Source organism: Neurospora crassa, linkage group I (genome assembly GCF_000182925.2).
Source record: "Neurospora crassa OR74A linkage group I, whole genome shotgun sequence".
Lineage (NCBI taxonomy): Eukaryota > Fungi > Ascomycota > Sordariomycetes > Sordariales > Sordariaceae > Neurospora > Neurospora crassa.
In genome coordinates, this window is record NC_026501.1 from 7,892,374 (window position 1) to 7,919,745 (window position 27,372).

General features: G+C 51.9%; 8 protein-coding genes across 12 annotated transcripts; 3 read left to right on the top strand and 5 right to left on the bottom strand.

Annotated features, from left to right (window-relative positions):
• Positions 1-1,409: 1,409 nt before the first annotated feature.
• Positions 1,410-2,818, bottom strand: NCU00594 (hypothetical protein; the record flags this gene model as incomplete). Its single annotated transcript, XM_960641.1, has 3 exons — positions 1,410-1,469; positions 1,525-1,818; positions 2,801-2,818. The coding sequence occupies 3 exons, from the start codon at positions 2,816-2,818 to the stop codon at positions 1,410-1,412; spliced, it is 372 nt and encodes a 123-aa protein (XP_965734.1).
• A 3,624-nt stretch (positions 2,819-6,442) lies between these two features.
• On the bottom strand, positions 6,443-8,512 carry csn-2 (COP9 signalosome-2). The gene is made up of 2 exons (XM_960640.2): positions 7,963-8,512; positions 6,443-7,906 (listed from the first exon to the last, which is right to left on the bottom strand). Exons 1-2 carry the CDS (start codon positions 8,218-8,220, stop codon positions 6,692-6,694), a joined length of 1,473 nt encoding a protein of 490 aa, XP_965733.1. The 5' UTR covers positions 8,221-8,512; the 3' UTR covers positions 6,443-6,691.
• A 237-nt stretch (positions 8,513-8,749) lies between these two features.
• NCU00592 (pre-mRNA-splicing factor cwc-25) lies at positions 8,750-10,401 on the top strand. Its single transcript, XM_960639.2, has one exon. It carries the CDS (start codon positions 8,915-8,917, stop codon positions 10,247-10,249), a length of 1,335 nt encoding a protein of 444 aa, XP_965732.1. The 5' UTR covers positions 8,750-8,914; the 3' UTR covers positions 10,250-10,401.
• NCU00591 lies at positions 10,382-13,432 on the bottom strand. Of its 2 annotated transcripts, XM_011394489.1 has the most exons (4): positions 13,311-13,432; positions 10,785-13,240; positions 10,639-10,717; positions 10,382-10,583 (listed from the first exon to the last, which is right to left on the bottom strand). In XM_011394489.1, the coding sequence occupies exons 2-4, from the start codon at positions 12,875-12,877 to the stop codon at positions 10,524-10,526; spliced, it is 2,232 nt and encodes a 743-aa protein (XP_011392791.1). In that variant the 5' UTR covers positions 12,878-13,240; positions 13,311-13,432; the 3' UTR covers positions 10,382-10,523. The 2 variants fall into 2 exon arrangements, with proteins under 2 accessions (XP_011392791.1, XP_011392792.1); XM_011394490.1 differs by having other exon boundaries at positions 10,785-13,432.
• Positions 13,433-13,606: 174 nt separating this feature from the next.
• NCU00590 (hypothetical protein) lies at positions 13,607-15,177 on the top strand. Its single transcript, XM_960637.3, has 2 exons — positions 13,607-14,289; positions 14,397-15,177. Exons 1-2 carry the CDS (start codon positions 14,004-14,006, stop codon positions 14,897-14,899), a joined length of 789 nt encoding a protein of 262 aa, XP_965730.1. The 5' UTR covers positions 13,607-14,003; the 3' UTR covers positions 14,900-15,177.
• Positions 14,983-18,020, bottom strand: NCU00589 (auxin Efflux Carrier superfamily). Its single transcript, XM_960636.2, has 3 exons — positions 17,039-18,020; positions 15,572-16,952; positions 14,983-15,503 (listed from the first exon to the last, which is right to left on the bottom strand). The coding sequence occupies exons 1-3, from the start codon at positions 17,331-17,333 to the stop codon at positions 15,440-15,442; spliced, it is 1,740 nt and encodes a 579-aa protein (XP_965729.1). The 5' UTR covers positions 17,334-18,020; the 3' UTR covers positions 14,983-15,439.
• A 3,260-nt stretch (positions 18,021-21,280) lies between these two features.
• Positions 21,281-24,670, top strand: os-5 (osmotic sensitive-5). 2 transcript variants are annotated; one of them, XM_011394488.1, is made up of 3 exons: positions 21,281-21,485; positions 21,749-23,829; positions 23,902-24,670. In XM_011394488.1, the coding sequence occupies exons 2-3, from the start codon at positions 22,177-22,179 to the stop codon at positions 24,298-24,300; spliced, it is 2,052 nt and encodes a 683-aa protein (XP_011392790.1). In that variant the 5' UTR covers positions 21,281-21,485; positions 21,749-22,176; the 3' UTR covers positions 24,301-24,670. The 2 variants fall into 2 exon arrangements, with proteins under 2 accessions (XP_011392790.1, XP_011392789.1); XM_011394487.1 differs by having other exon boundaries at positions 21,341-21,485; positions 21,752-23,829; positions 23,902-24,570.
• Positions 24,671-24,912: 242 nt separating this feature from the next.
• ncw-6 (non-anchored cell wall protein-6) lies at positions 24,913-27,299 on the bottom strand. 3 transcript variants are annotated; one of them, XM_011394485.1, is made up of 5 exons: positions 27,187-27,299; positions 26,810-27,111; positions 26,557-26,662; positions 25,988-26,471; positions 24,913-25,833 (listed from the first exon to the last, which is right to left on the bottom strand). In XM_011394485.1, exons 3-5 carry the CDS (start codon positions 26,567-26,569, stop codon positions 25,509-25,511), a joined length of 822 nt encoding a protein of 273 aa, XP_011392787.1. In that variant the 5' UTR covers positions 26,570-26,662; positions 26,810-27,111; positions 27,187-27,299; the 3' UTR covers positions 24,913-25,508. The 3 variants fall into 3 exon arrangements, with proteins under 3 accessions (XP_011392787.1, XP_011392788.1, XP_011392786.1); XM_011394486.1 differs by lacking the exon at positions 27,187-27,299 and having other exon boundaries at positions 24,915-25,833; positions 26,788-26,894; XM_011394484.1 differs by lacking the exon at positions 27,187-27,299 and having other exon boundaries at positions 24,915-25,833; positions 26,766-26,894.
• Between the last annotated feature and the right edge of the window lie 73 nt (positions 27,300-27,372).

A 27,372-nucleotide genomic window follows, 5' to 3' on the forward strand; every position in this document is an offset into this window, starting at 1 on the left:
TGTTTTTTTTTTACTCTTGTGGTCTGGACAATCGCAAGAGGTAGCAAGATGCCACATCTAGGGCCAGACCCTTCAAGTCCTTCGTGCCAGGTCATTGACAGGATTGTTTGTGCCTCGCACATCCGCGTCTTCGGATGGGAAAAGCGTACGTGTATCGGCCTGGTACCTCTAGTGTATTGTGCTTTGCCCCTTTGCCAGTCGATCAACCGATTTGATGACCAATACCTGGTGGATGAATATCAGGTTGCCGGCTTGTCCACGAAACTAGTGTTTCCACGTATTTCCACTAAATGGTTCGTTAGAGCTTTGAATGAGGAGGTGGCACAATTTTACAGGACTGGCAAGGCATTTCATGAATATAAGAGAGTTTCAGACGGTCCGGTACTTGGAGCCGAACCTCAAGTGACACAACATCGCCGAAACCCAATCTCCCATCACCACGCATAAAGTGGCCAACGTGATAGTTGATGGGATCTTGAGCGGATCAATGCGCCTACAGGGCGTAGTAGCTTTGCACAAGGTGGCACAGTCTCCAGAGCCCGTAGAAAGGCGCAACGAAGTCCGTTAACCTTTTGATACCCAGCGCCGGTAGTCCAAAAGCATAAGAGGATGTTAAACCGGTCATAGTACGGTCATGTCTGGAGATCCAGGTCGGCTTGGTTTTTGAGCATCATATTGACCCGGACAGAGAAGGTCGGCCACTTCCTGTGATGCAATTGGTGGGAGGAGTTGGCTTTCACCTCCAGTTCTGGTAGCGTAGCTTTGCCCATGCCGTTACAGAGAAATCCACGCTCATATGGTGGGAATTCTACCTGTCGACAGTGTCTGTTATGTCAGCTTGAAATGTAAGTAAGCTCAGCCCATATTATTCCCAGGACCGACAACACAAAAAATGAGGCCGAGATGTAGTACGAATAAATCTAGATTGCAACCGAAGTTGGTGGGGTTCCTTGAATACAGTATGGTGTGTGAAGGAGCAGGGGAGAGGGTAAAGGTAGTAAAAAGTTGAAAGTTATTAATGAGGAGGAACGGCTGTGGTCGATCCGCTGCTTGGGCTCGTTGTTGGTACCAAGCTCATGGGATCGTTGGATTCAAAGCTATGCAGAGATTCCTTCAAGGGTTCTGAAGAATCGCCATTGCCGAAGGCGAAACGCACGAAATGTGAGACATTAACGGGTAGCGATGTACCGCTTATCCCCAAGTATTTCCTTCGTACTTTTGGTATTAGATTTTTAGGTTCATCGGTCGCTTATTCGCAAGCTATGTTGTCATCTTCTCACGGACCATATGTTTGCCGCCTGGAGTGACCAGTCAAATTGACTTGCAACACAGCATGTATGGCGGTGACCAGCTGAAAACGTGGGGTTGAACAAGAACAAGGATCAAGTTGATGATATGTTTCTCAGATCTCATGCGCAGGACAGCATCACGCCGTGCTTCTTCTGGCTTGTGAGTGTCTGCGCTAGGGACTGCCGTCGTGGATGAAGGCCAATCCAGGAAAGTGTATATCATATGGCGGCTTACACCTTCTGCCAATGACGGACCATCGACCTGTGCCAAGACACTCTCTGCTTGATATGCGGCCGATATCCGCACATCGTGGGACAAGCGTCCAGAGAGGTTGTCACGGTAGCAGCGCTCAAGGTGCTGCTCAAACAAAGGCGGCAAACCCGGAACACGGCTGAGCACGACGTCGTCAGTCGTTGACTGGGGTCCCACCAGAACACATATCAGGTATGTAATGGGGTTGTAGGGTACATATCCGGTGACGATGACACTACTTTGACAGTCTTTTCTGTCGATGGCGGGATTTGGAGCCTGTCATTGACAGTGGTAGCGGAGAATTTCTCCAAGTTTTGCAGGTTCAGGGAGAATGTATCAAGCGCAACGCTTCAACAAAGGATGGGATGGGTCATTGTGAAAGAGCGAGCATCTTCCCCAGACTCGTATGTTGGATGGCGGCGGAGACGACGTCGCTTGTGGTTAGGTACAGAGGGTGCAGTCGTGGGAATGAAGATGAATGCAAGTGAAAAGAGGCGTGGTTGCAAACTGCAAACTACAAGTCACATAGAAACCGAATGTGCTTTGTGTACAATATAATATCTTGGTAGCTGGTCATCTCGCACTTGCTGTACGATTATTGTGGGTTTAACTGTAGCGCTAGCAATATCTCGTTGCGCAAACGCCGCTTCGAACAATCCAACATCTCTATTCCCAACCAAGCTGCAAGTCCGCGCCCAGTTGTAACATCAACCTCTCCTTTGGTTTGCTGGTGGTCGGCGATATGATTCCTCAGTTCAAACTCCTGTATTCTTTTATAACACAGGACTAGTTGGTTTGTTAGTTTGGTTCTTCTGACGAGGTGGAACAAGAGGTAGAATAAGGCCAATCCCAGGATTTACAATATTGGCCTCAGGAAGAAAACAATTCGTCCTCGTTCGTAGACTTTCGCCAATAACCAGGGCTCTCAACGCTATAAAAGTCTCGCTCTTTCCCGCGTATGGGAACCGCTTATTACCGTTCCTACTGTGTAGTGTACTCGCTCAAAACGGAGATTCTTAGTGGATCATGCTAGGATTATGAGCTGATCCAGTTGGCGAGATCTATGTAGTAGTACTGGCCTCCGCTATCGGAGGGGACACTGTGCATAGCATCCATCCTGTACATCAAGGTACTAGAGCTACATATGTGAGGTGTGTGATGCAATGGGTAGGTAGACATGTACCTACGTAAAGCGATATGTCGTTTTCACTCTCCTGACCTGTAGCTTACCGCGTTGGAGTGTTACCTGCCGACTTACCTCTAGCTCCGTCCCCATGGTGAACAAGTGGAATCCCGGGTTTGTTCGTTAGCTCAGTACCTGCCTCTACTTGGCGGTATGTTTAGATCCCTTCTGGCGATTTCAGCTAATGCCCTAGGGCAAATTGCGCGGATGAACCTGGTGTGACCCTTTTACTCCTCTGTAAAAGGATGTGGGGTAAGTTCCGCGCTAACTGACAAACCAGCATTGATGTGTACTGGACACGGCCGAGTTGCACAAGATTTTGTGCGATGGCAACCTCTCGTTGTCACGTAACACAAAAGCATTGATCGAGTTTCAACACCAAGCTTCCTCAGACATGAAAGACACGGTACACTAGGCTTGTCCCGTTCCCCGCCACATAGCCTTTCGGCAACATATGCAATGATACTGCTGAGACTTCTACCTACAGCTCACTTATTACACTTTACCGCCATGCTCTCTGGGAAAGCACCTTTTCTCTGTAGCCTACCTACGCGAGCCATCGACCAGTCAAGCCCGCAATGATATTGATCGGGCTCTTCTCCGTTATGGACTGCTCTGGTCAACGTTTTCTTATGCTACAGTAGCATCCTGTCCTCTTGGCCAGCTGAGAGGTTGGCTGGCCATGCATGACTATGAAGGCCTAACCGAACGGCTTGCCGCAGTTATCACTCGTTGGCGCTGAATGAACAGGAACTTTGTGTCCAGTGGTGTTGTCTACAACCACGATGGCTTGCCGAAGAACACCGTTGTCTTGATCCGAAACGAAGTTGAAGAGGGTCTGGTACGGGTGAGAAATGCGGGTCTTACCATAGTATTGGATTTCCGGAGGACCCTTATCATCGATGTCGATGACAAACATCACCGAGGACGCTCCATTTTCGATTCGAGATAACGACGAGAAGGAAACAGCGGCAAGCAACAAAAAGAAAAAGAAGAAAAAAAAGACATCCCAGACGCCGGGGGAGATCTGCAAGCAGCCCCATTCAACCGCCTGCACCCCGAGGTCACTGGTGATGCGACCAGGCAATTCTTCCCTGACAGATATCCTGTCATGTCCGTGGGAGAGCGCAGTCAAGGCCAAGGCAGAAGTGGAGGGCAGAATATTGGCCAAACTAGTATTCGCATTCGGTTTGAGTACGCCTTGTGCTGCAGTGCCAGCAACCGATTCTCCTCGGCTGCAACCTACCTGCAATAGTATGCTGAACTGTGTGTGCCCAAAGGATCGCATACGCCGTTGGCGATTTCGCCGACTTGCCGTTACCCTTTTTCGATATTTGATATTATTTGCATATCGTTATGGCCTGTTGACTACTAGTGTATTGGCATTCATACATCCGCTCCCCAAACTGGAACAACCCTTATGATACAAGAGAAGGTGGGGAAAAAAGTAAACAAAGAAGAAGCCTCGTATGTTGTTCTGCCATCCTCCTTCTCCTCCTCCTCCACCGTCTCCCCTTCATTCCTCTTCATAACGGGGGTCAACGCTCTCCAGTCCTTTCAACAAAAGACGATAACACGCAACAAAAGTTGAATTCCGAGTCACGTTTTACGGCACGCTACTGCGAGCTCCCGCTCGTGCAGAAGCTTGTCCTACCTATCCCGTGTTTCCATCTTCATCGTCCTACCTTGGCCCCTTGATCTTTTCTTGGTGACCGCCCGTCATGCGTTTCCCGTGTGCCCGTGTACGCGTTTCTGCCTTGGCTGCCTTCTTACCTGCCTTTTTGACTTTTTGCTTCCCTGACACGGGAGACTCCCAGAGGCCATTGTGTGAGTGTCTGTTGTCTCTGAAGAGTTTATTGAGTATCGATCCATCAACCTTTCGTCATTCTTTTTCTCTTCTTAACAAACACATACACACACCCACATACACAGCCCAGCCGTTCCCTACATCCAGACCTTTCGACAACTAAATTACCCCTAGCTTTGTCTCAGTAGAACGGTCGGGATATGTAGTACGCAAAATCCAGTGTACTGTATGGGCTGGGCAAAAAGAGTGTAATGTTGGTTGCCCAGATCACGGATGCCGTCGCTGTACAGCGTAGTGCGTAGTGCCTCAAACATTTTGTCACACAAGAAGTTAATTTTCTGTATCTACTGAACCGCCAACGCCAACCGACAGAACCGAGAAAAGACAAGTTCCAAGACACAGGACAGACCAAGAGGTGGCGTAGTAGGTAGGACCCCCGAACCCCAACAACAGTAATTTACCTACTTACTCACACTCGCCCACTCACTAAACACTACTTACATCTGAAGTTCCACCATAGAGAAAGGTATACCCCCCCTCCACTGCTCTCTCACTTCCCTTCCCGTGTCTCGATCTTTGGCAAGATGTAACCCCAGCTTTCACATTCTTGCCGCTCATACATGCAAGTAATATATCGAGTGGATGTATATACCCCAATAATGCAGATTTGTTATTGACTTATTATTCATCACCCCGGACCCTGAACCCACCCGGGTCGCAGCATCTTGAAATCATGATTTATGTGCCGGCATCCGCGACGAAGGGTCAACAAATCCGACGGGCTAGACAGTTTGGTATCTTGCCCATCGCATATATGTAGACAGTTGTGTAACGGAAAGAAGAACTTGCAGACTTCCTATACTTGTATAGCTGCTCGTAGTGCCCAGTGGAAAAAATCATACCTAATAAGTCCACGTATCATTGCGCGTCCTTTCTTCGTCTACGTAAAGTAGATTTTATCGACACGTGAGAAGTTGGTTAACATATATTAGCGCGACACAATCTATATTGTGGATGTAGCACAGAGTCACCATCATTCGGTTCCAGATCACCATAAGGTAGAAGAAAGAGGCGTTGGATTGTGGCCTCCTTAGTGTCACATAGGTTACGGCTTGTTCCGGTAGAATTAAGTGGTCATGTCGGAAAGGTGTGGAGTGTGAAGCAGGTGTCTTGAACACAAAGAGATCAGAAAGTTGCGACGTATAGCTCGGACATTATCAGAATCATCACGATTGCAGATATACTAGCGGTCTCCTGCCAGCTGGGCATCTCGGTGGAGTGAAAGAAAAAAAAAAAATTGGCGGGAGTTAGGGAGATAGAATTCTATTGGGAGAATTTTAAATGAACGGCTCATGAGCGTATCAGGTGGTTGCCCATTTCCACAAAGCGTTGAATCACTCAAGAACAAGAAGAAGGCAATTTGCCCCGGTGCGCCAGGAAATCTTTTAGGGGAAAGACAAACCAGTCGAATTGGGGCTCAAAGCCACCAGTTGAGGTCGATCAACCTAAAATAGAGAAAATGAAAGCCGACTCAGGAAGAAAGCACAAAACATAAAGCCATAACAAGCTCGGCTATCCGAACCTGGAGTTGACCTCGGGGCCAGCTGCATGCCTGCCGAAACACTATGTATTTTCTGGCTATCAGCACACCTACAGTACCACGGTCGGCTCCCGAAAGTTGTTGGAAGGTCTGAACCTGTGGTTTACATGGTCCCAGTGAAGAACCTGCCGCTGAGTGAGAGCCTAGGGCCCGCCTATATACTGATATGGAGATTCTTAGGCGTGAGGGGTTTTAATGGAAATGTACGGCTTGGATACGTGGTCTGGAGAGATTTCGAAGCCAAAGACTGACTGCAAACTGGCTCCGTCCATCACTACCATAGACACCTCGATACAGCGAACGATTACCATCGAGAGAAATGATATACGCATTGATTCTAGCCTCTGATGTATGACCCTTTATGTGCCAAATACTACTTAACCCCCAGTGTAGAACTAGCCACAACCCATTTTACTCTGTGTTCTGCATCAGGACATAACCTTATGTCTAACCCAAGACACCTCGACTCTTTTGAAGGTGGAATGGCCAGTCGGAGCCCCAACTCCTGGTATGAAACCGCCATGAAACCTCTTGACGCATCTCAGAGTCTTTTGTTTTCTCAATATGCCCGCTGTGTGAGACCCACGCGGCGGCCACGTTTGCCAGAGCCCATCGATCGCATTGTGTCGTCCAAGGAACCAATGTCAGCACTTTGATCTGCCATGGAGTTCATAAAATCCCCCTGGCCAGGCTGAAACCCGTCGGTACTCTTGAAAACCGCATTAAACAGATTCCCAACGGCCTCGGAGAGAACAGTAATGGCCTGGACATGGTCTGCGTCTTCACGGGACTCAAGCTCCAGCACACCCTTGTGTTCGTCAATGCGGCCCTTGACTCGCCCATCAACGATCAAGAAACTCAGTATGTCCATAACTTCTGGTTCAGTTATACGCAGCCTCTCCGCAAGCCAGCTAATACGCATGCGGGTATATGGGGCTATAAGCTTAACCACTCCTTTGGTGCGCATGTTGCGCGTAACCTCGTCAATGTTCTCGGCGATAAACGGATCCGCTAGCAGGTCGGTGTTCTTCTGAAGTACATCCTCGTATCTGTAAATATCATCGCGCTGGTATGCGTCCACAAGCTCCGTCATGGCGAAGATGCGGGGGTCGTTCCTGTAGGGCTTCATCTCTTGGCTGTCAAAGGGGTTGATGTCCGACTTCATCAGCATAGTCGTCAAGAGCAGATACTTAAGGACCTGGATACGGCGAAGATCACCGGCTTCATCGTAGTTACGGAATGCCTCGAAGAAGTCGCTCTGGGCCTCCTTCCAGTTTTCCTCACTCATGTGCATCTTGCCACCACACTCACGGATGACGCCCTGGATTTTGGGATGGGGCACAGCAGACCGCACCTTGAGGGCCTTCTGATAGAGGACCTTGAGCTGGTTGTTGTTGCGTGTTTCAGAGTACATTTGAATTTCCAGGGCGTAGATTTCCAAGGAATAGGTGCCCTTGCTGGGGTCATCGGTTCCGTCGGATTTGCGGCAGGCATTATGAAGCTCCCTCAGCTTGCGGGCGACTGCGTGGTAATCCTTGCGGTCGAGCAACAGTCGGGCAAGCTTGATATTCGTCTTCAACCATAGACGCTCGTTGTTTGTGCTCTGGAAGCACTGTAGTGTGAGGGAGTAGAATTTCTCAATGCACTGCACGGCTTTGGGATCGTCGTATCCTTTCTCGATGTAGTTGAGCATGTTGTCGATGGACTTTTCGGAGTAATTTCTCGTTACGGCGGACTTGACATAGGTCAAGAGTTCTTCGTAGTGCTCGGTTGCCTATACCTCTGTTTAGCTGTGGGCACGTACGACGGGCCAACATTGGCATTACCGACCTCTTGGTATCGCTTAAGTTTGAATTCAAGCTTGATGGCCTGCTTCAGTGCTTTGAAACCCCAATCTCCCTTTTCCTGCTCGAGCGGCGGTATGCTTAGAAACTCTTGGAGAGCTTCCTCGGGATCTGATGTTTTGGTCTGCTTGGCATTGTAGTACTTGTTTTCGATATCGACATCGCCGGTATCCTCCTCCTCGTCATCTTCGTACTCGAAGTCATACTCCTGATCGGAGTCTTGCATGAAATCGTCGTCGGACATGGTTGCTGACGTAAACGAGGACGTGAAGAATCCGGTGGTATGATGATGGGAGATCGAGGAGATTGAGGAATATTGGAGAAAGAATGCGTACTTTTGCGTGAAAACCGAGGACTGTTGTATGCGGTGACGAAGTAAACAAGACTGAACGTAAAGTGACAAACGGTAGGTGTTAAGATGGCACAGGTGCAGTCAGTGTGGACAGTGCAGTGGTCGCGCTGCCTCTGGTAAGGCTGAAGCTCGAGTGGGGATGAGCTTCGTCAAGCGGAGACGGCAGTGACTGTGGGGTGTCGCTTTATCTGTTGGTCAACCAACAGCAAACGTCAAAAGTCCAACCCCTGGGGTGTAGTTGCATAACCTACCTAAGTAGCCTGCAGTGAGTGTGCCGCAGGCCCAGCAGTGGCCGGGGCGTTCTCGTTGCCTTATAAAAATTGTCCCTGACTTGTACGTCAACCAACAGCCAAGCAGGCGCTTTGCCACTCGACAACCATTCCCTTTCCGTCTCCCAATCCTTCACAAGCCCGACCGGCATCGCGATTCTTAGTTCGCCGACAGGCCATTCACAGATCCGTTGCGTCTATCGATTTCCGATCAACCGCCCAATTTCCCCAAACCTACCACAACAACAACAACAACAACAACAACAACACAACCACCACTATTCGCCTGCTGCATCAGCAGCACCAACACCGCCAAGATGGGTTCCGGAGACCTGAATATGAAAAAGAGCTGGCATCCCCAACGATCGGGGAACGTCGCCGCCACCCAAAAGGCCGAAGCCGAAGCGATCGCCGAGCGCAAGAAACTACAACAGCGGCTACAAGAAATCGAAGAAGAGCGGCGCAAAGAAGAAATTCAGAAAGCGCTCGAAGCCGCCGGCGGCAAGCGCAAGATCGATCGCGTCGAATGGATGTACAGCGGCCCGACCGACGGACAGGCTGGCGACTCTGCTGAAACCGAAGCCTACCTGCTCGGCAAGCGGCGAATCGACAAGCTCCTCCAGGACAACGATACCAAGAAGGCGCTTTCGAAACAATCCCAGCAGGACGTTCTGTCGGCGGCCGGCCCGGCGCCGGTGGTGACTAATGCGCGCGACGTGGCGACCAAGATTCGCGAAGACCCCCTGCTTGCGATCAAGAGGCAGGAGCAACAGGCGTATGAGGCGATGATGAACGACCCCATCAAGCGCCGACAACTGCTGGCGTCTATGGGAATCGATGACTCGCAGATTGCCGCTAAGGGAGGCAAAGAGCAAAGACGACACAAACACCGCTCTCATCACCATCGCTCGGATCGGCATAGGGATCGTGACGATGACCGCGACCGCGACAGTGCCAGAGACAGAGACAGGGATAGACACTCCCGCCGACGCAGGTCTGACTCTCGAGATCGATCCCGGAGCAGGAGCCCACGGAGGCGCAGTGATTCCGAGGAAGACCGAAGCAAGCAGCGCAGACGAGACTCGCCCGACCGGACAAGGAGGCGAGACCGGGATCAAAGCAGAAGCCGGGGAAATAGAGATAGGGACGATGACAGGTCGCGGAGACATCGATTCCCCCAAGGCCGCTCTCGCTCCAGGTCAGGGTCACCTGGCGGCCGCTCCTCACGAAGAAGGGAGTATTCCCGAGAGCGTGATAGTGGCGGACCATCGTCGCGTAGGGACGACCGCAACAGCCGTGATCAAAACCGACCACGCAGGGATTATGCAAAGGAAGATGAGCAGCCGAAATATGACGGTGGGCTGAATAAAGGTGGCAGGCGGCAGCAGCAGCCAGACGGGGACCACAAAAATGCGGAGGAAGAGCGTGCTAAGAAGCTGGCTGCCATGCAAGCGGCTGCCACCGATCTGGACAAAGCTCGCGAGGAGCGGCTCAAGGCCCTTGCGGAAGCAGAGCGGGCGGAGAGAGAGGCGGATGAGAAGGCGCGCCAGCAGAATAAGAAGTTTCGTGGGGGTGATGCTGGCTTCATGAGCGGCCTGCATAGTAGGGCGGCGGACATGAAGATTGCAGACCGCATGAATGGTAGAGTCTGATTGTGAAGGAATGGCTTTGTTCTATTTATACTTGATGATTAGATACCCGGTTAGAATGGATACTTAAGCGTCGGATGGTTAAACAATGACACTGGTATTGCAAATGCGATGATATTACGCAGGCGAACATTGATAACAATGCAAATTGTAAAGTTTTCAAAAGTATGCTATAACTCCTGTATTATGCCATGATGTCCAAGAATAAACCTTGGTAGACCTAACAACACGAATTCCCCAGTAAATTATTCGTTCGTAACTCTCCAACCCAAAGCATCTAAGCGCTCTCCTCAGTCTCTTCGAACGTGACCAACACCGTTCCAGCCTTGCAGATATCCTGCAGAAGTAGGTTAGCAACTTATTTTGTACCATTCGCAGACGGCTATACTTACTCCTTCCTTGTGTGCCAGCTTCTTGATTACGCCGCTCTGGGGCGACCGAATAACCGTCTCCATCTTCATCGACTCGATACTGTACAACCCAAGGAGTTAATAACCTATCCAAGCCAGAATGGGGTATCGAAAACTCAAGAACTTACACAACCAACGGGGCACCCTTCTCCACCGGCTGACCCTCTTCAACTTCATTCCTCAAAATCTTGCAAGGCATCGGCGCCACCACGCTAGCCGCAACTTCCTTCAAGCCCAGCGCCTTATCAAACCACACTGGGCTGACGAGTCTGAGCTGAGTCTTGTGACCAAGCTGGAAGACCGTCAACTTCTCGTTATCCGCAGGGTCCTGGACCAATGTTGTGTCGACCCTCGCAAGAGGGAAGTACGTAGTCAGCTTGGTCTTCTTCGCTGATGAGGTCGGGGCCGTTGTAGAAGTTGACTTGGACACAATATTCTCAAACACTTGCGGCTTGTCATCGCCCTCCTTGCGGACGGACACGGTGAACAGCTTGTTGTTCAGCTGCGCAACTTCAACCTCGACGATCTTGCCTTCCTCGGTACTGGCATCGTCTTGGACACGGAACGCGAACTTGCGCGAGTTCTGGGTAGTGGCTTCGCCGAAGCCGAGGGCCTGACCATGTGCAGCAGGGACATTTTGTGTCTGGGTGCCTAGGAGACCAAGGGCCGCTTGGGCGAACACATCATTGGAGGTAGGCTTGGCTTCAAACAGTTCTGTCTTCCACTTGTCGATGAACCCGGTCTCGACATCACCTTCGATAAAGGCTTGGCTGTTACAGAGTCTCTTGAGGAACTCAATGTTTGTGCTCAGCCCGACAACTTCGTATTCGCGCAAGGCCAGTTCGAGCTTGCGGATGGCCGTCTCTCTATCCTTGCCCCGGACGATAAGCTTGGCGATCATCCCGTCGTAGGCCTCAGAAACGGTGTCACCTTCCACGAAGCCGGCGTCAATGCGGACGTCTTCGTTTGTTTGAGGTTTTGAGAGATGTACCAGAGTGCCTGAGTCAGGGAAGAAGCCCTTCTCCGGGTTCTCAGCGTATATCCTGGCCTCGATGGCGGCACCTCTTTCCAGAATCCTGGCTTCGATTTCGCCCTGGGTCAAGGGAAGCTTCTCGCCGGCAGCAACCCTAAACTGCCACTCGACAAGGTCGGTACCCGTGACCATCTCACTGACGGGATGCTCTACCTGGAGGCGAGTGTTCATTTCCATAAAGTAGAACTCGTTGGTGTCCTTGTCCAAGATGAACTCGACGGTGCCGGCGCCCACGTAGTCCACAGCAAGGGCAGCCTTCCTTGCCTTGTCCCATAGATCTTTCCGTGTTACATCGTCCAACAAGGGTGCAGGGCTCTCCTCGAGGATCTTCTGATGTCTCCTTTGGACACTACAATCGCGCTCGCCAAGGGCCACGCAGTTACCATGACGATCAGCGAAGATCTGGACCTCGACGTGCCTGGGCCGCACAATGTACTTCTCCACGAGCATCACCTCACCACCTTCACCAAAGCTAGCGCGTGCCTCAGCCCTTGCGCTCTTCAGCTGGGCCTCGAACTCGTCCGCGTTGCGCACAATACGCATACCCTTACCGCCACCTCCCTTGACGCTCTTGAGCAAGACGGGGTATTTGATGTCGGCGGCCTTGGCCTTGAGCTGCTCGACAGACTGCTCGGAGCCATGGTAGCCAGGGACGCATGGCACGCCGGAGGCGTTCATGATCTCCTTGCTGCGGGCCTTGTCGCCCATGTCGGTCATGGCCTTGGCGGGAGGACCGACAAAGACAATACCGGCCTCCTCGCAGGCCTTGGCAAAGGCAGGGTTCTCGCTCAGGAAACCGTAACCCGGGTGGAGAGCCTGGATGCCATGTTGCTTTGCGAGCTCAACAATGCGTGGCCCATCGAGGTAGGCCGAGGGAGCGCCGAGGGAGAGGGCATAGGGGGTGCACTTGGCATGTTGGGAAGCGGCATCGATATCAGTGTAGAGGGTCGTGGTGCGGATGCCCATAGACGCCGCCGTTCGAGCAACGCGGAGAGCTATCTCACCACGGTTCGCAATGAGAACGGATGAAATGGGAGTTACCGACGTATCTGTGCTGCCATTGATCGTGACTGTCGACGAGGTAGGGGCGGTTGTCGAGAGGAAGCGGGCTCCCAAGCCAGGTACAGAGGTGGGAACGGCGCGCAAAGAGGCCGGGAGACGGCGTGAAGTCCGTTTGATGGATCGCATGGTGATTTTGGGAATGTGTTGGAAGAGATGGCTCAAGGAAACTTGCGATTGCTCTCTCAAAGAGCTCCGAAAAGAACAGATAAACTAAAAGAGTGAAGACGGAGGAGAAGAGCACACGGAAACAACAGAAACAAAAACTGACAATAAGCCGAACAGAGAAATCCCAACCCGTCTCTGTCTGCTAGACCGTCACTGTCCTACCTTTTTCGAGATCTGGGTAGTGCTTCCCACGCCAATAGGTTATCGTCCATCTTCCCGAGGTTGCTTGAGACAGCCGTGTGAGGAGGCCCGACACTAGCCGTTGATCCCCTGCCACTTACAAGATCGGATTCGTCTTAGCCGTCAACCTCGTGACCAAAACCTCTGTTGTTGATGATTGCGGTTAGTGGATCTTTGGGAATTCCTCCTAATTACCACGCTTTCGGTGCGTTACTTAGACCATGGGAACCAGAAGCCGCAGAGGCCATTCCTTCTCAATCGTGATATGAAGTCGCGATGTCCTCAACCTTTCCCCAGAAAGAGGGTGAAAAGTGAAAGTTCGGGGAAACGTCATTTCAGACCGGGGTTGTGGGGTTCTGATTGTTCTCCTCTTCCCCGCAATTTGAAGGGCCAGGGATGTATTACTATCGCTCCCTTATCACCCGGGCCACAGGACCCACGCTGCTCACCTCAAGGTACCCATCGTCCAGGCAGGCATTCCTAGCACCAAGTTTACGTAAAGCGTCACCACCGGTTTGTGACAACAATCATCAGTGGAAATAATATCGAGAGAACACCTATGGACACCCAGTGAACAATGGTTCATCGCATCAAAGTATGTGGAAGCAACCCGTTCTCGCCATCTGGGTCTTATAAGCTTCATACCTAGAGGTAGTTAAGCGTTTCGCGCAAGCCAGCTTCACGTCTTATTGACATCGACCCACCCGAAACGGACGGATCCTCTGCTCCACCTGCGCGGGAGAAATCCATCATTCCACTTGGCGGACCGCCACCCCACAAACAACCACCACCACCTTGATGGCATAGACTCATTATATACCACAACACAACACACCGACGACCAAACATCATAGCTATACACACATCGCAACAACACAAAGCAAGAAGGTTCACGCCAGCAGACGCAATGAACCAACAGATACCCCTCAACTACGAGGCCTCAGCCGGCAACACCCACATGCGCATCACCAGCGAGCTCCCGCCCGAAGTCGTCCAATGTCTCGAGAACGCGCGCTTCCTCCACCTAGCCACTTGCGTCGACAACATGCCTCACGTCTCGCTCATGAACTACACCTACCTCCCCTCTTCGCCCTATTCCGACTCTCCCATCATTGTCATGACCACCAACCCCGCCAGCAAGAAGATGAACAACCTGGTTGCGAACCCGAACGTTTCTCTGCTAGTTCACGATTGTAAGCCCCGCAACCCAGAAGCCCTCCAACCAATCCATACCCTCTTCCCGTGCTCTTCCGTCTCCCCTCTATCCAAGCAAAAGCCATAACTAACACTTTTCGATAAGGGGTCTCCCACCGCCCCTCCACCTCCCACCAGCGTCGTCCCTCCAGCGGTTCTCCCGGTCCCTCGGAACACCGCTCCTCTTCTCTCGCGGCCCTTCTCTTCAACCTCAATACCAGCGCCGTCTCCTCCATCAGCGCGACCATCAACGGGTCCGCCCGGCTCGTCGACCGCGGCTCCGAGGAGGAGCGCTTCTATCGGGAGAAGCATCTGGAGAACAACACATTTGACAGCGACCCGCAGCCGTCGTCGATTTTGAGCAGCATTCGAAGGGGCAGCACCGCGGGCCAGCCGACATCAATGTCGCGAGGTGGGCAAGGTGCGGGGGAAGAAGGAGATTATGGTAGGGAGAGATATGTGGCGGATGAGGAAGTGAGAGTGGTGGTGGTGGGGATCCGGGATGTCCGGATTGCGGATTGGAAGGGGACGGTGCAGGATTGGGTTATTGCGCCGCCGGAGGGAAGGAGTGAGGGGACGAATGAGACTTTGGTGAATGGTATTCGGTAGATTGAAGTGGTTCGATACTATGGGGACGAACCGGAAGGAACAGGGATCATTTAGACCTGAATTGAGGAAAGCATCGTGGTATGGTGAAATACTCGAGCCTTTTAACCCATTGCTTCGAGAACTCTATTTTGAGACTCAAATATTAGAACGTATGGCTGAGAGCATACATCTAGCCAGGAGGTTTAGACACTGAAACAATGAAATGCTCTCATTCTCAGGAGTCATGAGTTGTACATCCTAGTACCCGTTGTCCGCTTCGTTAATCATACATCTTTATCCATTCTTCCATATCTGTCTAACGGCCAATAAGCTTTTTTTTTCGGCTTTCCCCATCGACACTTGGAGTGCGGGAAAGGCCCATCTCATATTTTCAACCGAAAACCGTTACCTCATCCGAACGCCGACTGGTGCAGAGAATAAAACAATGTTACAATTTGCGCAAGATATTACACCAGGCAACGCGTCAACCCTAAAATGCGTTCCTCAAGAAAGACTTATGATGACGTGACGACGTAAATGCTCATGTGGAGTGGCACTCATTTAAGCCGCCCACTCGACAACCTCAAGAGCGCACATGACCAACATGAGGGTGGAAGGAAGGATCCTAGTAATAAAATATCAGTGACGGAACGTTATTGCGGCATCACCAACGAGAGTTGCATGAAAACCTACCAGATGACGTAGCTTTGGAACAAGATCTTGCCCATGACTACCTCGTACACGTTGTTGATCTGGCAAATCTGAGCCAGCTGAAGCGCGCTAGGCGCACCGGTAAGGAGGAAGCAGACGATGACAAAAATCGGGTCGTCCAGAATGCTGACAGGCACATACTTGGCGAAGAGCGCAAGAATGGGCGCCATGATTAGAGTCGGGAGGAGCATACGGCTAATCAGGGAAGCAACCAGTAGCTTGGTGCCAATCTCCTTCTCCTCGGCGTCCACCTCATCACGCTTCTGCGTATTGCGCGCCAAGTTAGCTCCCAATACAACCAAGATCAAGGGGACAGCGACGCCAGCGGAGGAGTTGATGGCGCTGGTGATACTGGTCTTGACAAAAGTGTCGTCCTTGAAGAAGAGTTCCTGGAGATCGGGGATCGAGGCCACAATGACGGCAAAGAGCATAGCCCAAAGAGGTGGGTTCATGAACTCCCAGAGACCGGCACCGAAGCGGCCCATGCCGCGGTAGATCTTGATAAGCACAGTCTGCAGGGGAGCCGGAAGAGCAGAGAATACAGTACGAGCGACACCGGTGACGGAAGCCCCCACTGATACAGCAGCCTTCTTCGCCAATGCCTTGACGCGCGCCGGGAATCCTTTGGGAACCTCACGTTCATGCGCGTGACTGATGCGTGGAAACGACATTATTCCGTTGGGCCGCTCATCGCGGTCGGATACAGCGCTGTTGTCGTTGTTGACCTTCCGAATAGTATCCGAATCGTCTTCGCCAGAATCACTAGGAGAGGTCCTTGACGACCCAATGACAGGAGTTCGGCCTGCAGGCTCGTAGACTTCGGAGTTGTCGGACTGCATTGTTGGGCTCCTGTAACCGTGCGCGTAGCTTTCTTCGCCAATCTCGTGGGTGCTATCCAGCCCTTGAATAAGCTGCGCCGCTTCTTCGTCCTCGTCCGGTTCGTCGCGGTACCGACCCTCCTCGATCGTTTCGTTGTTGTATTCATCGTACTTGGACTTGGGCGCAAGGAGAACGTGAAATCCCCAGCTCCAGCGGACAAGCTGGCCAAGTTGCTGGAAGACCATCAGATACAGAATACCGCGTGCGGCAACCTCATCATCGTTATCACCCGGGATCCGGTCCCAATGCAATCCCTTCAAGGTTTGCGACAGCGAGATAACCAGGGAGATGGGCAACGAGTTGGAGTTGCCAAATACGCCCATGGCGGTGACGAAGTTGGAAGCGCGCTTGTTGAATCCGAAGCATTTTGCGACTCCCACCGAGACCATGTACGAGACGAACGTCTGGATCACAAATATGATAGGAATGACGCCCAGTTCAATCAGCTTATCGGCGTTAAGTTGAGATGCAAGCTTGGTGAAGACTGTGCCACCAACGTTAGCCAATGGCCCCCAAGATACTGTTTGGCGGGCGAAAAAAACTACTATGTTGTATTGCGTGTGGACTCACTAAGACATGGCGTAAATAGCATTACGTTAAGGTTTGCCAAGAACTTTTGCTTCTCAGCGTCGAAGTGGCCAAGCCTGGCAATGATGTATCCCGGCAAACTGACGCATACTACCTCGAGGACGGCCCCGAAGACGAGGAGCACGATATGGGGAAGAGACGGATGAGAGTCATGTTCGCCGGGCGCGAAGACGGTAAAGGGTGCGGTAGTTGATATCGAAAAGTCGTTGAGCGAATCGCCAGCGGTGGTCACGGCCGTCCGCAATGACGTCGGCGATCGGATGTTGAGGAGACCCATCAAGTGTCACAAAATCGGCGAAGTCGATTCGAGCAACGGGTTGAGTAATGCCAACTGGAAGCAGACAAGAGCTTAGCTCTGTGTGGTTCGAATATGATAATTTGCGGTCTGGGAGAATGGATCGGAAGAGACCGCGGAGAGGTGGGGGTCGGGTGCTTTTAGTTTTTTTTCGTTTTTCTGTTTCCAGCTCTGGGCTGAGGCAGGCAGGGTTACGTGGGTAGGTACCTGTCAGCAGTGTAAATCCTCGTAGGTTTTGGCGCAGGCTTGCAACAGCTTTGATACAGTGACAGGTTGTAAGCGCTGGAGTCCGTGGTTTGCAGGGGCCGAAAATGCTTCCCTTGTTACCAGGTACCTAGGTAAGGTAGGTAGATGCAAAGATGATGTGATTAGTATGAACAGGAAGGCGTTTCCCAATAGCTTGACCAATTCTTTTGAAAGAAACAGAAACTCTACGAAGGACGATGGGCTCCAACAACCGATGATGAGTCCTCGGACGCTCTTTGAGGCAGACGGGTTGAAAGATAAGAACAGGCTGGGGGGTCCGTGTTAGGTAGGAGTGGCGGCTGGAGGCTTTGGGGTCTTGGAAGTCTTGGACTGCGTAGCTATCCCTCCGTGTGGCACACAGGCGACATCAGCCTAGCCCTTGGCTTCCGGTAGTGCCGCGCGGTGACTGTCAGGTGGAAAGTGCCGGACCGCCTCACAATGTGGGATGATTGGATCAGGATTGCATTCTGGCAATAGAAGAGGGAGGCAGCCACTGGATGCACAACAAAGCGCAAGACGACGGATGGCAAGCGATAGAAGGGTACGTCAGCCGATTCAGACTCTGCCCCTATTTCCTCCCGCGCCGGCATCTATCGCCAGGTTGTGGCCTAACAAGCCTCACAAACCTTCGGAAGTGTCGCCGAGACTCCGCTGAATCCAGTTGCGTGTCGAAACGCTGCTCTCCAACTCGTTGTCTGCGCTTTGGTCGGATGCCAAGGAAATGCCAAGCCCTATGATATGTATTTGAACCTCTGCGGTCGGTTCCTGTGGCCCCTCGGGCTGTTGGCCCTTGTCACATACCGGAAAACATCAAACGCAAAGAGCCGGAAGAATGACGATACATGCCAGAAAGAGTGCAACATGAAACGAGCAGTGTTCCTACCCTCGCACGCCCTGCTACGTTATAACGGCCGGCCTATTTGCACCCAAACCCTTGTCTGCCAGGAACAAGCTGCTTACATTTCCAAGTCTATGCAGCATCTAGACCGTTGGGACTCGAAAGGTCATCTCGTCGCCCTAGTACTACATGCGCTATACATATCACGCTAGCAGGCATGCTGTTCTCAGATGTTCCTCTGGATTTCGATTTTGGAACAGATGTTTAACGACTCCAGTTTTTACTCGTTTCGAATTCCACAAATGACGCGGTGTTAAAGACTTACAATAGATAGGAAATCGGAGTTCCTGTTGGGTATTTCGCCGCACATGCGGCCCTTCGGACTGGTTGAGGGGCTGCATCTGTTACATGAATCATCGATTCTTTGATGGACGGGAAACTCGGTATCTCATGGACGATAACATCGATTGGCAATCCATCCAATATGATGTGGATGCTCCAGGCTCGACTATCAGCATGTCCGTCACCGAGAGCAGCATACCGTGTTGACACCGGCGCGAAGAGACCAACCGACGGTTATTCTACGCCCATGGTATATAAGATCCGCTTATGGATACTCCAAACGGCGATGCTTCTATCTCGGACACGGGATCGTCGGTGCAAGAGAGCTGGTGTTTGCAGATCGCACAGCGTGTTTTGTGTAAATCTGGCAGTGTAGGGTAGAATCCGCGAAACACCTTGAGACTTTGAGGTGCACCCTCGTCAAGACAAGCATGACAAGCAAGATCTACTTACTGACAAAGCAGGCAATCCATGCGCAAGTACATGGATGCGCTATGTGATCTGGCCATACAAATCTATCTCGAGGTCGAATATCTATCTCTACCTGTCGTTTTTGCCATTTACCATGCACTAGATTGCGCCCAATCGCCTGCCGGACTATAGTGTGCTTCCTCAATCACAGCATAGCGTTGGGCAGACTGTCCTTCACTTGATCCTGATTTTTGCCAGGCCGCTCTCTGCCATGACGCAAATGCCAGCCATGGGCGTCGGTCATTGCCATCACAACCCAAATCATCGCGAGCCCTATACACGTGTTCCACATCTAACAGTACCCTAGCGGCAAAGACTACAAGCTGCGCTTGGATATGCCACAGTCGCCGGGGTAGTACACAGCAGTCACGGTCACCACCAGCACGAGAGTATGTACGCGATACCTTGCACTTTGACAAAACCCGGGCAGTGGTCTTGTTCCTGGCTGACTGGCTGCTGTCTGGTGCCAATAGCTCCCGCCGTAACATGCAAGTGCGCGCGAACCACGGCTCTTGTCCACTCCCAATCCCCCCGATGCAGATGGGTACACACCGTAGCCCGTCAATGGTCCCCTTCCCCCGCCTCCCCCACCCCCGGCCTGGGAGGTGACTTGATTGTTTGGCTGGCTCTCGCTGGCTCTCTCGCTGACTTCCCGCGGCGCAGGCAGGATGATCCAGGAGACAACGTCATAGCAAGATTTCTCAAGATCCCTAGCTCCAATTGCCCCACTTTCCTTTCTGAAGCATGGAAGTTGCTAAACACCAGCAGGACCAAGAAATGCGGTATCTCCAAGTACCACGCCGACATTTGGCGTCAACTGGTGTACCTTCCCTTTCCCCGCTATACGCCGCGGAGTGTACGGCATCTGAGTGGGTTTGGGCGTTGAACTTGACATTCTTCCGCGAGCCGCTCGGACGGCTGTGTGGAGATGAGGTGTACAACACACACAAAAACCTCAAGGCTAGTAGTATAAGGGTTAGGTTAGGTGCTGGTGTTGACTATGGTTAGCTCCGAGGGTGTAGGGACCGATGAGAGATCCTCGCGCATGAATGTGAAATCAGCGCGTCGAAAAAGATCGTTTAGAGCTTTCGTTGTCCATGATCACAGTCGTGCCTCTTTGGTGATGGTTGTCGTGACTGGCTGCGCAGACTTGATGCCAAGCTTTGGAATTTTGCTGAGTGCGGTCTTCACATTTGTAGCAGGCTCGTTCGGATTCTTCCGAGTGCCGAATATCGTACCTGACTCGACGACATGACATAGAACTCGTCTTCCATGTCCACTTGGAGCCAAAGCGGCACTCTGTGATATTGCTGCTGTTGCTTCGTCCTTCCTGTGGCCCTAATCGTTCCTTTTTATATGCCGAAAAGGAAATTATTCACCCAAGGAGTACCGTGACCTGCGATACACTGTGCAGCGAGTCGTAAAACCTTGGCAAATCCCCTGCAGCCCATGGTGTGCCCAGTCTTTCGTTTTTTTTTTTTTTTTTTTTTTTTTTTTTTTTTTTTTTTCCTGTCGACCGACCTCGTTGTCGACTGTCTGTGTCCGGTAATGGGATAGGATGACACTGTCGTGGCTAACTGCGCAGTATAGTGAAGACCTGGTCAGGTGCCCGCAACTCCGCGGACCAGCTGGAGCAAGCTCCGTATATTGGCGGACCAATACAAGCCTCCTCATGAGTTCAATGGTTGGCAGAAAAAAGCCGGACAGACGATGCTCGGTGGGCGAAGCGAATTCTGGGACGTTTTCCTTGGAGCGTTAGCTCAGATGATTGGGGCACTAGAGGTATTCTCGGCATATCGCATTCCCTCTTCCTCCCCTGCGAGCTTGGGACGGGAGACCGGGAATGGAAATGGGGATTTGATGGGAAGTGGAAGGCATGGACCACCTAGAGGGGCGTTTTTTTGCGAAATGCGGAGCAAAAGCCCCTGCTCCGTGCTGCTCGGCGTTTGCCCAGGCAGTGCTTTGGAGGTGCCCACTGCCCGCCCGCTGAAGTGATGAGATGCCCGCCGGCAGCAGTACCTGACCTTCCAGCCTAGGAACCTCGAGTGACCTCAACCAAGAAGTTGGTGAAGTCCTACATCCAAAACCCGCCCGCCAGCCAACGTCGATACCACCTCACCTCCATCATTTTGTGTCCCCTACTGAGGTACCTCCCTACTTTAGTTGGACTGGATCTTGGACCGGGTCCATAGTCGATATCGACCTTTCACTCCGCCGGGCACTACCTACGTCGACTAGTACGTTATCTTTCTTTTCTTCCGCTTCCTCCTCGTTCATATTCTTACCTCTCTCTATTCACAAAGAGAGAGAGAGAGAGAGCGCGCGCGCGAGAGCCACGGCTTGCTTCCACCATCACACCCCATGTTCACGAACCTGCGAGTCTCAGCCGCTGTCCCTCTTAGCCGTGTTCAGAGCTCTCTATCTACCACCTACCCTAGCTTGCACCCCCATTACTAGCTCACTTTCTGTTGGGCCTGCCCGCTCACCCGTCAATCCATAGCAGGCCAGCCATCGTAGCGTGGTGCTTTGTCATCGGTTGCGAACATCGTCACCTTGCAGCTCTTTGCGAGACCAGAGCCAAATCTTTGGATGTTGCGCTTTCGATTATCTCTTCTCTGACGCCCTCTCCCCCTTCCTACATAACCTGTACGAAAACTCCTCCCCTTCGACGACGACGACGACTATACCGACCCAACCTCTTGTTCGAGTTGCCTCTCGACCAGAAAATCGCTTCTCCCACGCTGCCTCGACATACTCCATACCTTTGCCGCCCCTCTTTTCAGAGCCGCTTCAACATCAATAGCAGTTTGCGCCGCATATTGCTAAAGACCTTCCGTCGACCAACACTTTGGCACTCGCCAGCAGCAAAAAAAGAAAGAAAAAAAACTAGTATCGCACAGCGCTGAAGATAAACTACTTGCCAGCATCATGTCGGACCACGATCCCGATCACGGCCCAGCTAGCCCAAATGAATATGACGATGAGAGCAACCCGGCTTCGCCAGGCTCAGTCGACGAGTCGTCTGAGGCAAGCACGCCCATGGACCCGCCAAGCTCAGGTTCAGATGCGATGCCTGGTTTCACACCAGAAGGCGACCTGCCTCGCAGAGTGCCATCATTACGGACCATCTCCGACCCGCAACACACGAATTCAATGAGCCCTAGTTCGAGTGTTCCTGGGACATTGAATGCCGCACGAAGACCTGCGGCATCCGCAGCAAATCTTCCAACGGACCTCATGGCAAAGGCACGAGCTCTGCATCAACAGCGGATGGGCATGGCTCCCCGACCCAGCATGTCGCCGCAGAACAGTGGACTGGGTATGGGCCCTATGGGATCGGGCATGGGCGGGATGGGAAGTATGGGGGGCATGGGACACAGCATGAATTTGAACATGAATCACGGCGGTCCGGCACCCGGCGGCCTGCCCGGCGGCCTTCGGTTACCTCCAGGTATAGCACGACCACCGCCCCAAGGCTTCCCCAAATCCGCACCTGCCATAGCCGGTCTGGGAGCTAAAAAGGCCCCCAGTCTGAGCGAACGACGAGCGATGAAGCTCGGAGGGCTACCAGGAGGGCCTGGGTCGCCGGTGACTGCCACGCCGAAACTGTCAGACATGGGCGCCGAAGACGCCAAAGCGCCAGCCATTAATGGAGAAGGGCGCGGATCCAAGCTGAGCGATTTCAAGAACTATATCGACGCAGAAAAGGGGTGGATAACTTTCGCAGACGCAGCAACCATCACACGGACAGGCGTCAACTTCGCCAACGGACAGACCTTCAGAATCTCGCTAGACGAGGTCGAAGTGATGGACGAGCTAGGCAAGGGCAACTATGGTACCGTCTACAAAGTTCGACATAGTAAGCCCAAGCTTCCACGTTTTGGGCAAGGCTTGAACACCAAGCAGTCTTTATCTCGACAAGCGTCGGCATCAGATGCTGACGTTTCCGATATCTCGCCACTAAGTCCTGTCACTGCCGCTGCGCGTGGCATTTCAGGCAAGGTCATGGCGATGAAAGAGATCAGACTCGAGCTGGATGAATCCAAGTTTTCCACTATTCTCAAGGAACTCGTAATTCTCCACGAGTGCGCTTCGCCCTACATCATTGATTTCTACGGCGCCTTTTACCAAGAAGGCGCGGTATATATGTGCATCGAGTACATGGATGGCGGCAGTATAGACAAGCTATATGCCGGAGGTATCCCCGAAAATGTCTTGCGCAAGATTACATATGCAACGATCATGGGCCTCAAGTGTCTAAAAGAAGATCACAACATCATCCATCGCGATGTCAAGCCCACCAATATTCTGGTCAACACGAATGGACAAGTCAAGATCTGCGATTTTGGCGTTTCGGGAAATCTCGTTGCCAGTATAGCAAAGACCAACATTGGCTGCCAGAGTTACATGGCACCAGAACGCATCAGCGGTGGTGGCATGTCAGCTGCGGGCGGCGCGGCTGCCGGGACCTACAGCGTACAAAGCGATATTTGGAGTTTGGGTCTCACCATTATCGAGTGTGCCATGGGTCGATACCCATACCCGCCTGAGGTTTCTAGCACAATCTTCAGTCAACTCAGTGTAGGTCTTCTTTCTGCTTCCCTATCCTCATCCCTGAAGCGTACACACAAGCTAACAGAATGAACAATCCAGGCCATCGTTGAGGGCGACCCTCCCGGCCTCCCAAGTGAGGGCTACTCCGGCACAGCACAGGACTTTGTCAAGTCCTGTCTCAACAAGATCCCTGCCAAGCGCCACACCTACCCGATGTTGCTGATGCACCCATGGATCAAGTCCCTCGGCAGGCCCGAGACTATCACGGAAGAAGTGGAAGCCGAAGAGAAGGCCGCGGACGACCAGCTCGCCGACGCCACCGGCTCGCTCGACATCAACAGTAACGGACCGATCAACGACCAGGGCGATCGTGAGGTCGCTGAGTGGGTCACCAACGTTCTGGACCGCAAGCTCAAGGGCTTGCTCAGTGATAAGGCCGAGAAGCCCGCTCTGCACGCTGCACCGCTGGATCAAGTGAGCCCGGGCATTGCCGCTTAGATGAGTTGTGGTCTATTCAATTTGACTGTTTGTCTCTCTCGTAGGCTAGTTGAATGCGCTCATCTTGTCGTGTTCTTTTTCTGCTATCCACCTGTTCATTTATAGCGTGTGTACAATCATACAAGTACAAATACAGGGGAAGGAAAGAAGGAAGGGCGGGTTAGCATGAGCATTACTGGGATTCAAGTACACGGTAGAATCCGGAAATCTCCGTTGGGATTTTTGTTGTTGTATCTATTTCTCTATATTACAATTTTCTTCCACCTTTGAGATGCCGAATCAATGATGTGAAGTGACGTTGAGTTAGGTGTCTGAACAGTAAACAGGAGGCCTGGTCACTCGATCTGTGTATTGTTTTCTTTCTAAACCCAGACGAACAAGAGTTTCTTCCGTCCTCAATTCCCAAGTCAAGCGATCCGCTCTTTCCAGGTTCTGCCGATATATCACATGGGCCCGAAGCGCCTTTGACGCCATTCCGTGGTTGTTTGGTCATGTAAACATGTTCCTACGGGTACATTGATCCTCACAAATCATCCAAATGCCGGTTTATTCAGCCACCATTACTCCATGTTCATTCGCATAGCACGCATGAATCGGTCAATTACATTATAAGGCGGGTGACGTATTAATCAATTATAGGTGGCATAGGACATTGAACGCCCAAAGCAAAGAAGAGTAAAAACAAAAAAAAAACTATTAAGGACCTCCATTCAAGAAAAGGCTCGCGCCTTTACAAGAGTGTATCTCAGTCTCTGCATCTTTCTTCCTTCGTCAAATTTGACTTCAGAAAAAGAACCAAATCCAAGCAAAAACAAACGTTCCAGCCCCCTTCCCAAAAGGTATCATCTCTCATTGTCATTTCATCATTACAAGACTCGTCAGTTTTGTCTCTCGTCCAAGCTGCAACCATCTTGCCATCATACATCACACGTCCAAATGTCCGTCCGACTAACAGGCATCTCCTCTTCATCTGTTCCTTTCTCATCCCCATTTTTTTTTCTTGTTTGTTTACCTCATCGGTTTTAAGCCGCTAGACCTGATCTCGCAAGATGGGGCGGTCGGTAAGGTGCATACCGATCCGCATTTGCATGATCTAGAATCGCCGTTCCCAACGCCGGTGCCGGCGCCGGACCACTGCTCATCACCGGCGGCGCCGGCGATGGCGTTATGACCGGCGGTTTGCTCACTGTGTAAGTTGCGCATTGCATTTAGTAGTCATCCTTGACCCTCCGTCCATCGAAGGACTTGCCACTGTTGCTACGGCGGCCCCAGTTGAAAACGCCACGTTTTCTTCTTTCGCTAGGGCCCGTCACGGGGCCGTCTGCGACAACGTGATCGTGACCTTCGGTAGCATAAGTGGCGCGGCGGTTGACATAGTGGTTCTTGTCGCGTTTGAGCATGGCCAAAAGGAACAAGACGGTGCTGATGGCTAAAGCGGCCCAGGCGCCCCAGGCGAAGCCGAAGGCGTACCGACCGAGGTGGGCCTCGCGGCCGTCGCGGTGAAAATGGTTGCGCATCTTAACAAAGGTGGCGCTGTGAGGGGGGGGTTAGTTAGTTACATGATGACTTTTCCATGTATCTCTGTTGCCAACGATTTGTTGGGGTCCACAAGTAAGGGTGCGGGGAAGAAGAATTGGGGTGGGGAGGGGAACAGGTGGGAAAGGGTAGTTGGGGAGCAAACACATACGTCATCAAAGAAACAGCGATACTGAACATAACCAGCGCCAAAGAAGCAATCATTCCCGACACCGCAGCGCCCACGCGTCCCAAACAAGCCAAGAAGCCCGAGAAGAAAGCCAAGGTCTCGAAGAAGAGCGCAAGCAGGAAGAAGACCCAGCCGAAACGCCACATGTACCAGAAGTAATGGCTGGTGGTGTGTCCGCCATACTTGCCCGTAAGACCAGCGGGCGCACCAGCAGGGTTGCTATCCCAGGCATCACCGAGGGGCAGCGCAGGACGGGCGGGGCCGCAGTCCAGGTTGTTGAGGCCGCACACCTTGAAGTATGTCCATTGTGAGACGTCGCGGGCGCCGCTGATACCGCTGGTGTCGGCGCGAAGGAAGTATGTCTGTCGAAGGGGCGAGGTCCGCGTGATGCCGGAGAGGATGACAAACCATAGGAGGATGAGGGAGATGGCGATGAAGAAGAGGGAGAGTAGGGCGAGGAGGGGGCCTATGTTTTGGTAGGGGAAGACCGGTTAGTTACCTGTTGATGGAGTTGAAGATGGCAAGCGGGACGGCGAGTAGTATCAACTTACGAGATTTGTTCATCTTGATGAACTGTTGTCTGTAAAGACTTTTAGATTGATAATAATGGTTGTAACAGGAAGAGTAGGTTGTTATTAGGTTTAAAGGTTGGGAATGCTGTTATAACCACGGGGCACCGTAAGTGTTAGTCAAGATATCGGTGAGAGGGACGGCAGGATCAAAGAAAAGTGGAAGAGGGGCCCGGATCGGATCGACTTACGTCGTCGATGCAGTGCACCTACTTGTACCACCTTATGTACTGACCCAAGACAAGTGATGAAAGCACCCGCGGTTTAGATAGGTTTGTTGCTGAAAGAAATGCGTTGGATAGGTATGTTTGCTGGGTATCCGAAGGGTCGAGAGTATATAAGTGGGAAAATGATAACAGATCAAGGTGGTTCTACCACCCAACGACTTATCACGATACTGAGAACGGCTCTGGGGTATCACAGGGTATTACTTCTGGATGGAATAAGGGTCAAGTTCAAAGACATCAAAATCATATAGAGCTGGAAAACAGTGCGGCTGGAGGGTTTTATGTGGCAATGTTGAAGGGATGGATGGAACTGTGGCAGATCAGGAAAGGGTCTTCCAACCTCAGATCAAGACATTCGGGGTAGCACCCGAACCGACGTACGTACAGAATCCAATCCCTCGGTCTCATTGACTTCCCGCCAAGCTGAGCCTACCTCTACCCTACTTACCCACTGATCATCATATGAACGGGTCAGAATGAAGGCTTTGTGGTTGTCGAACTTTTGAGAGTGACAATCATCACGTCTGCTTGGTGGGGACAACGGACGATGCATGACGCAGCGCCTAGAAAA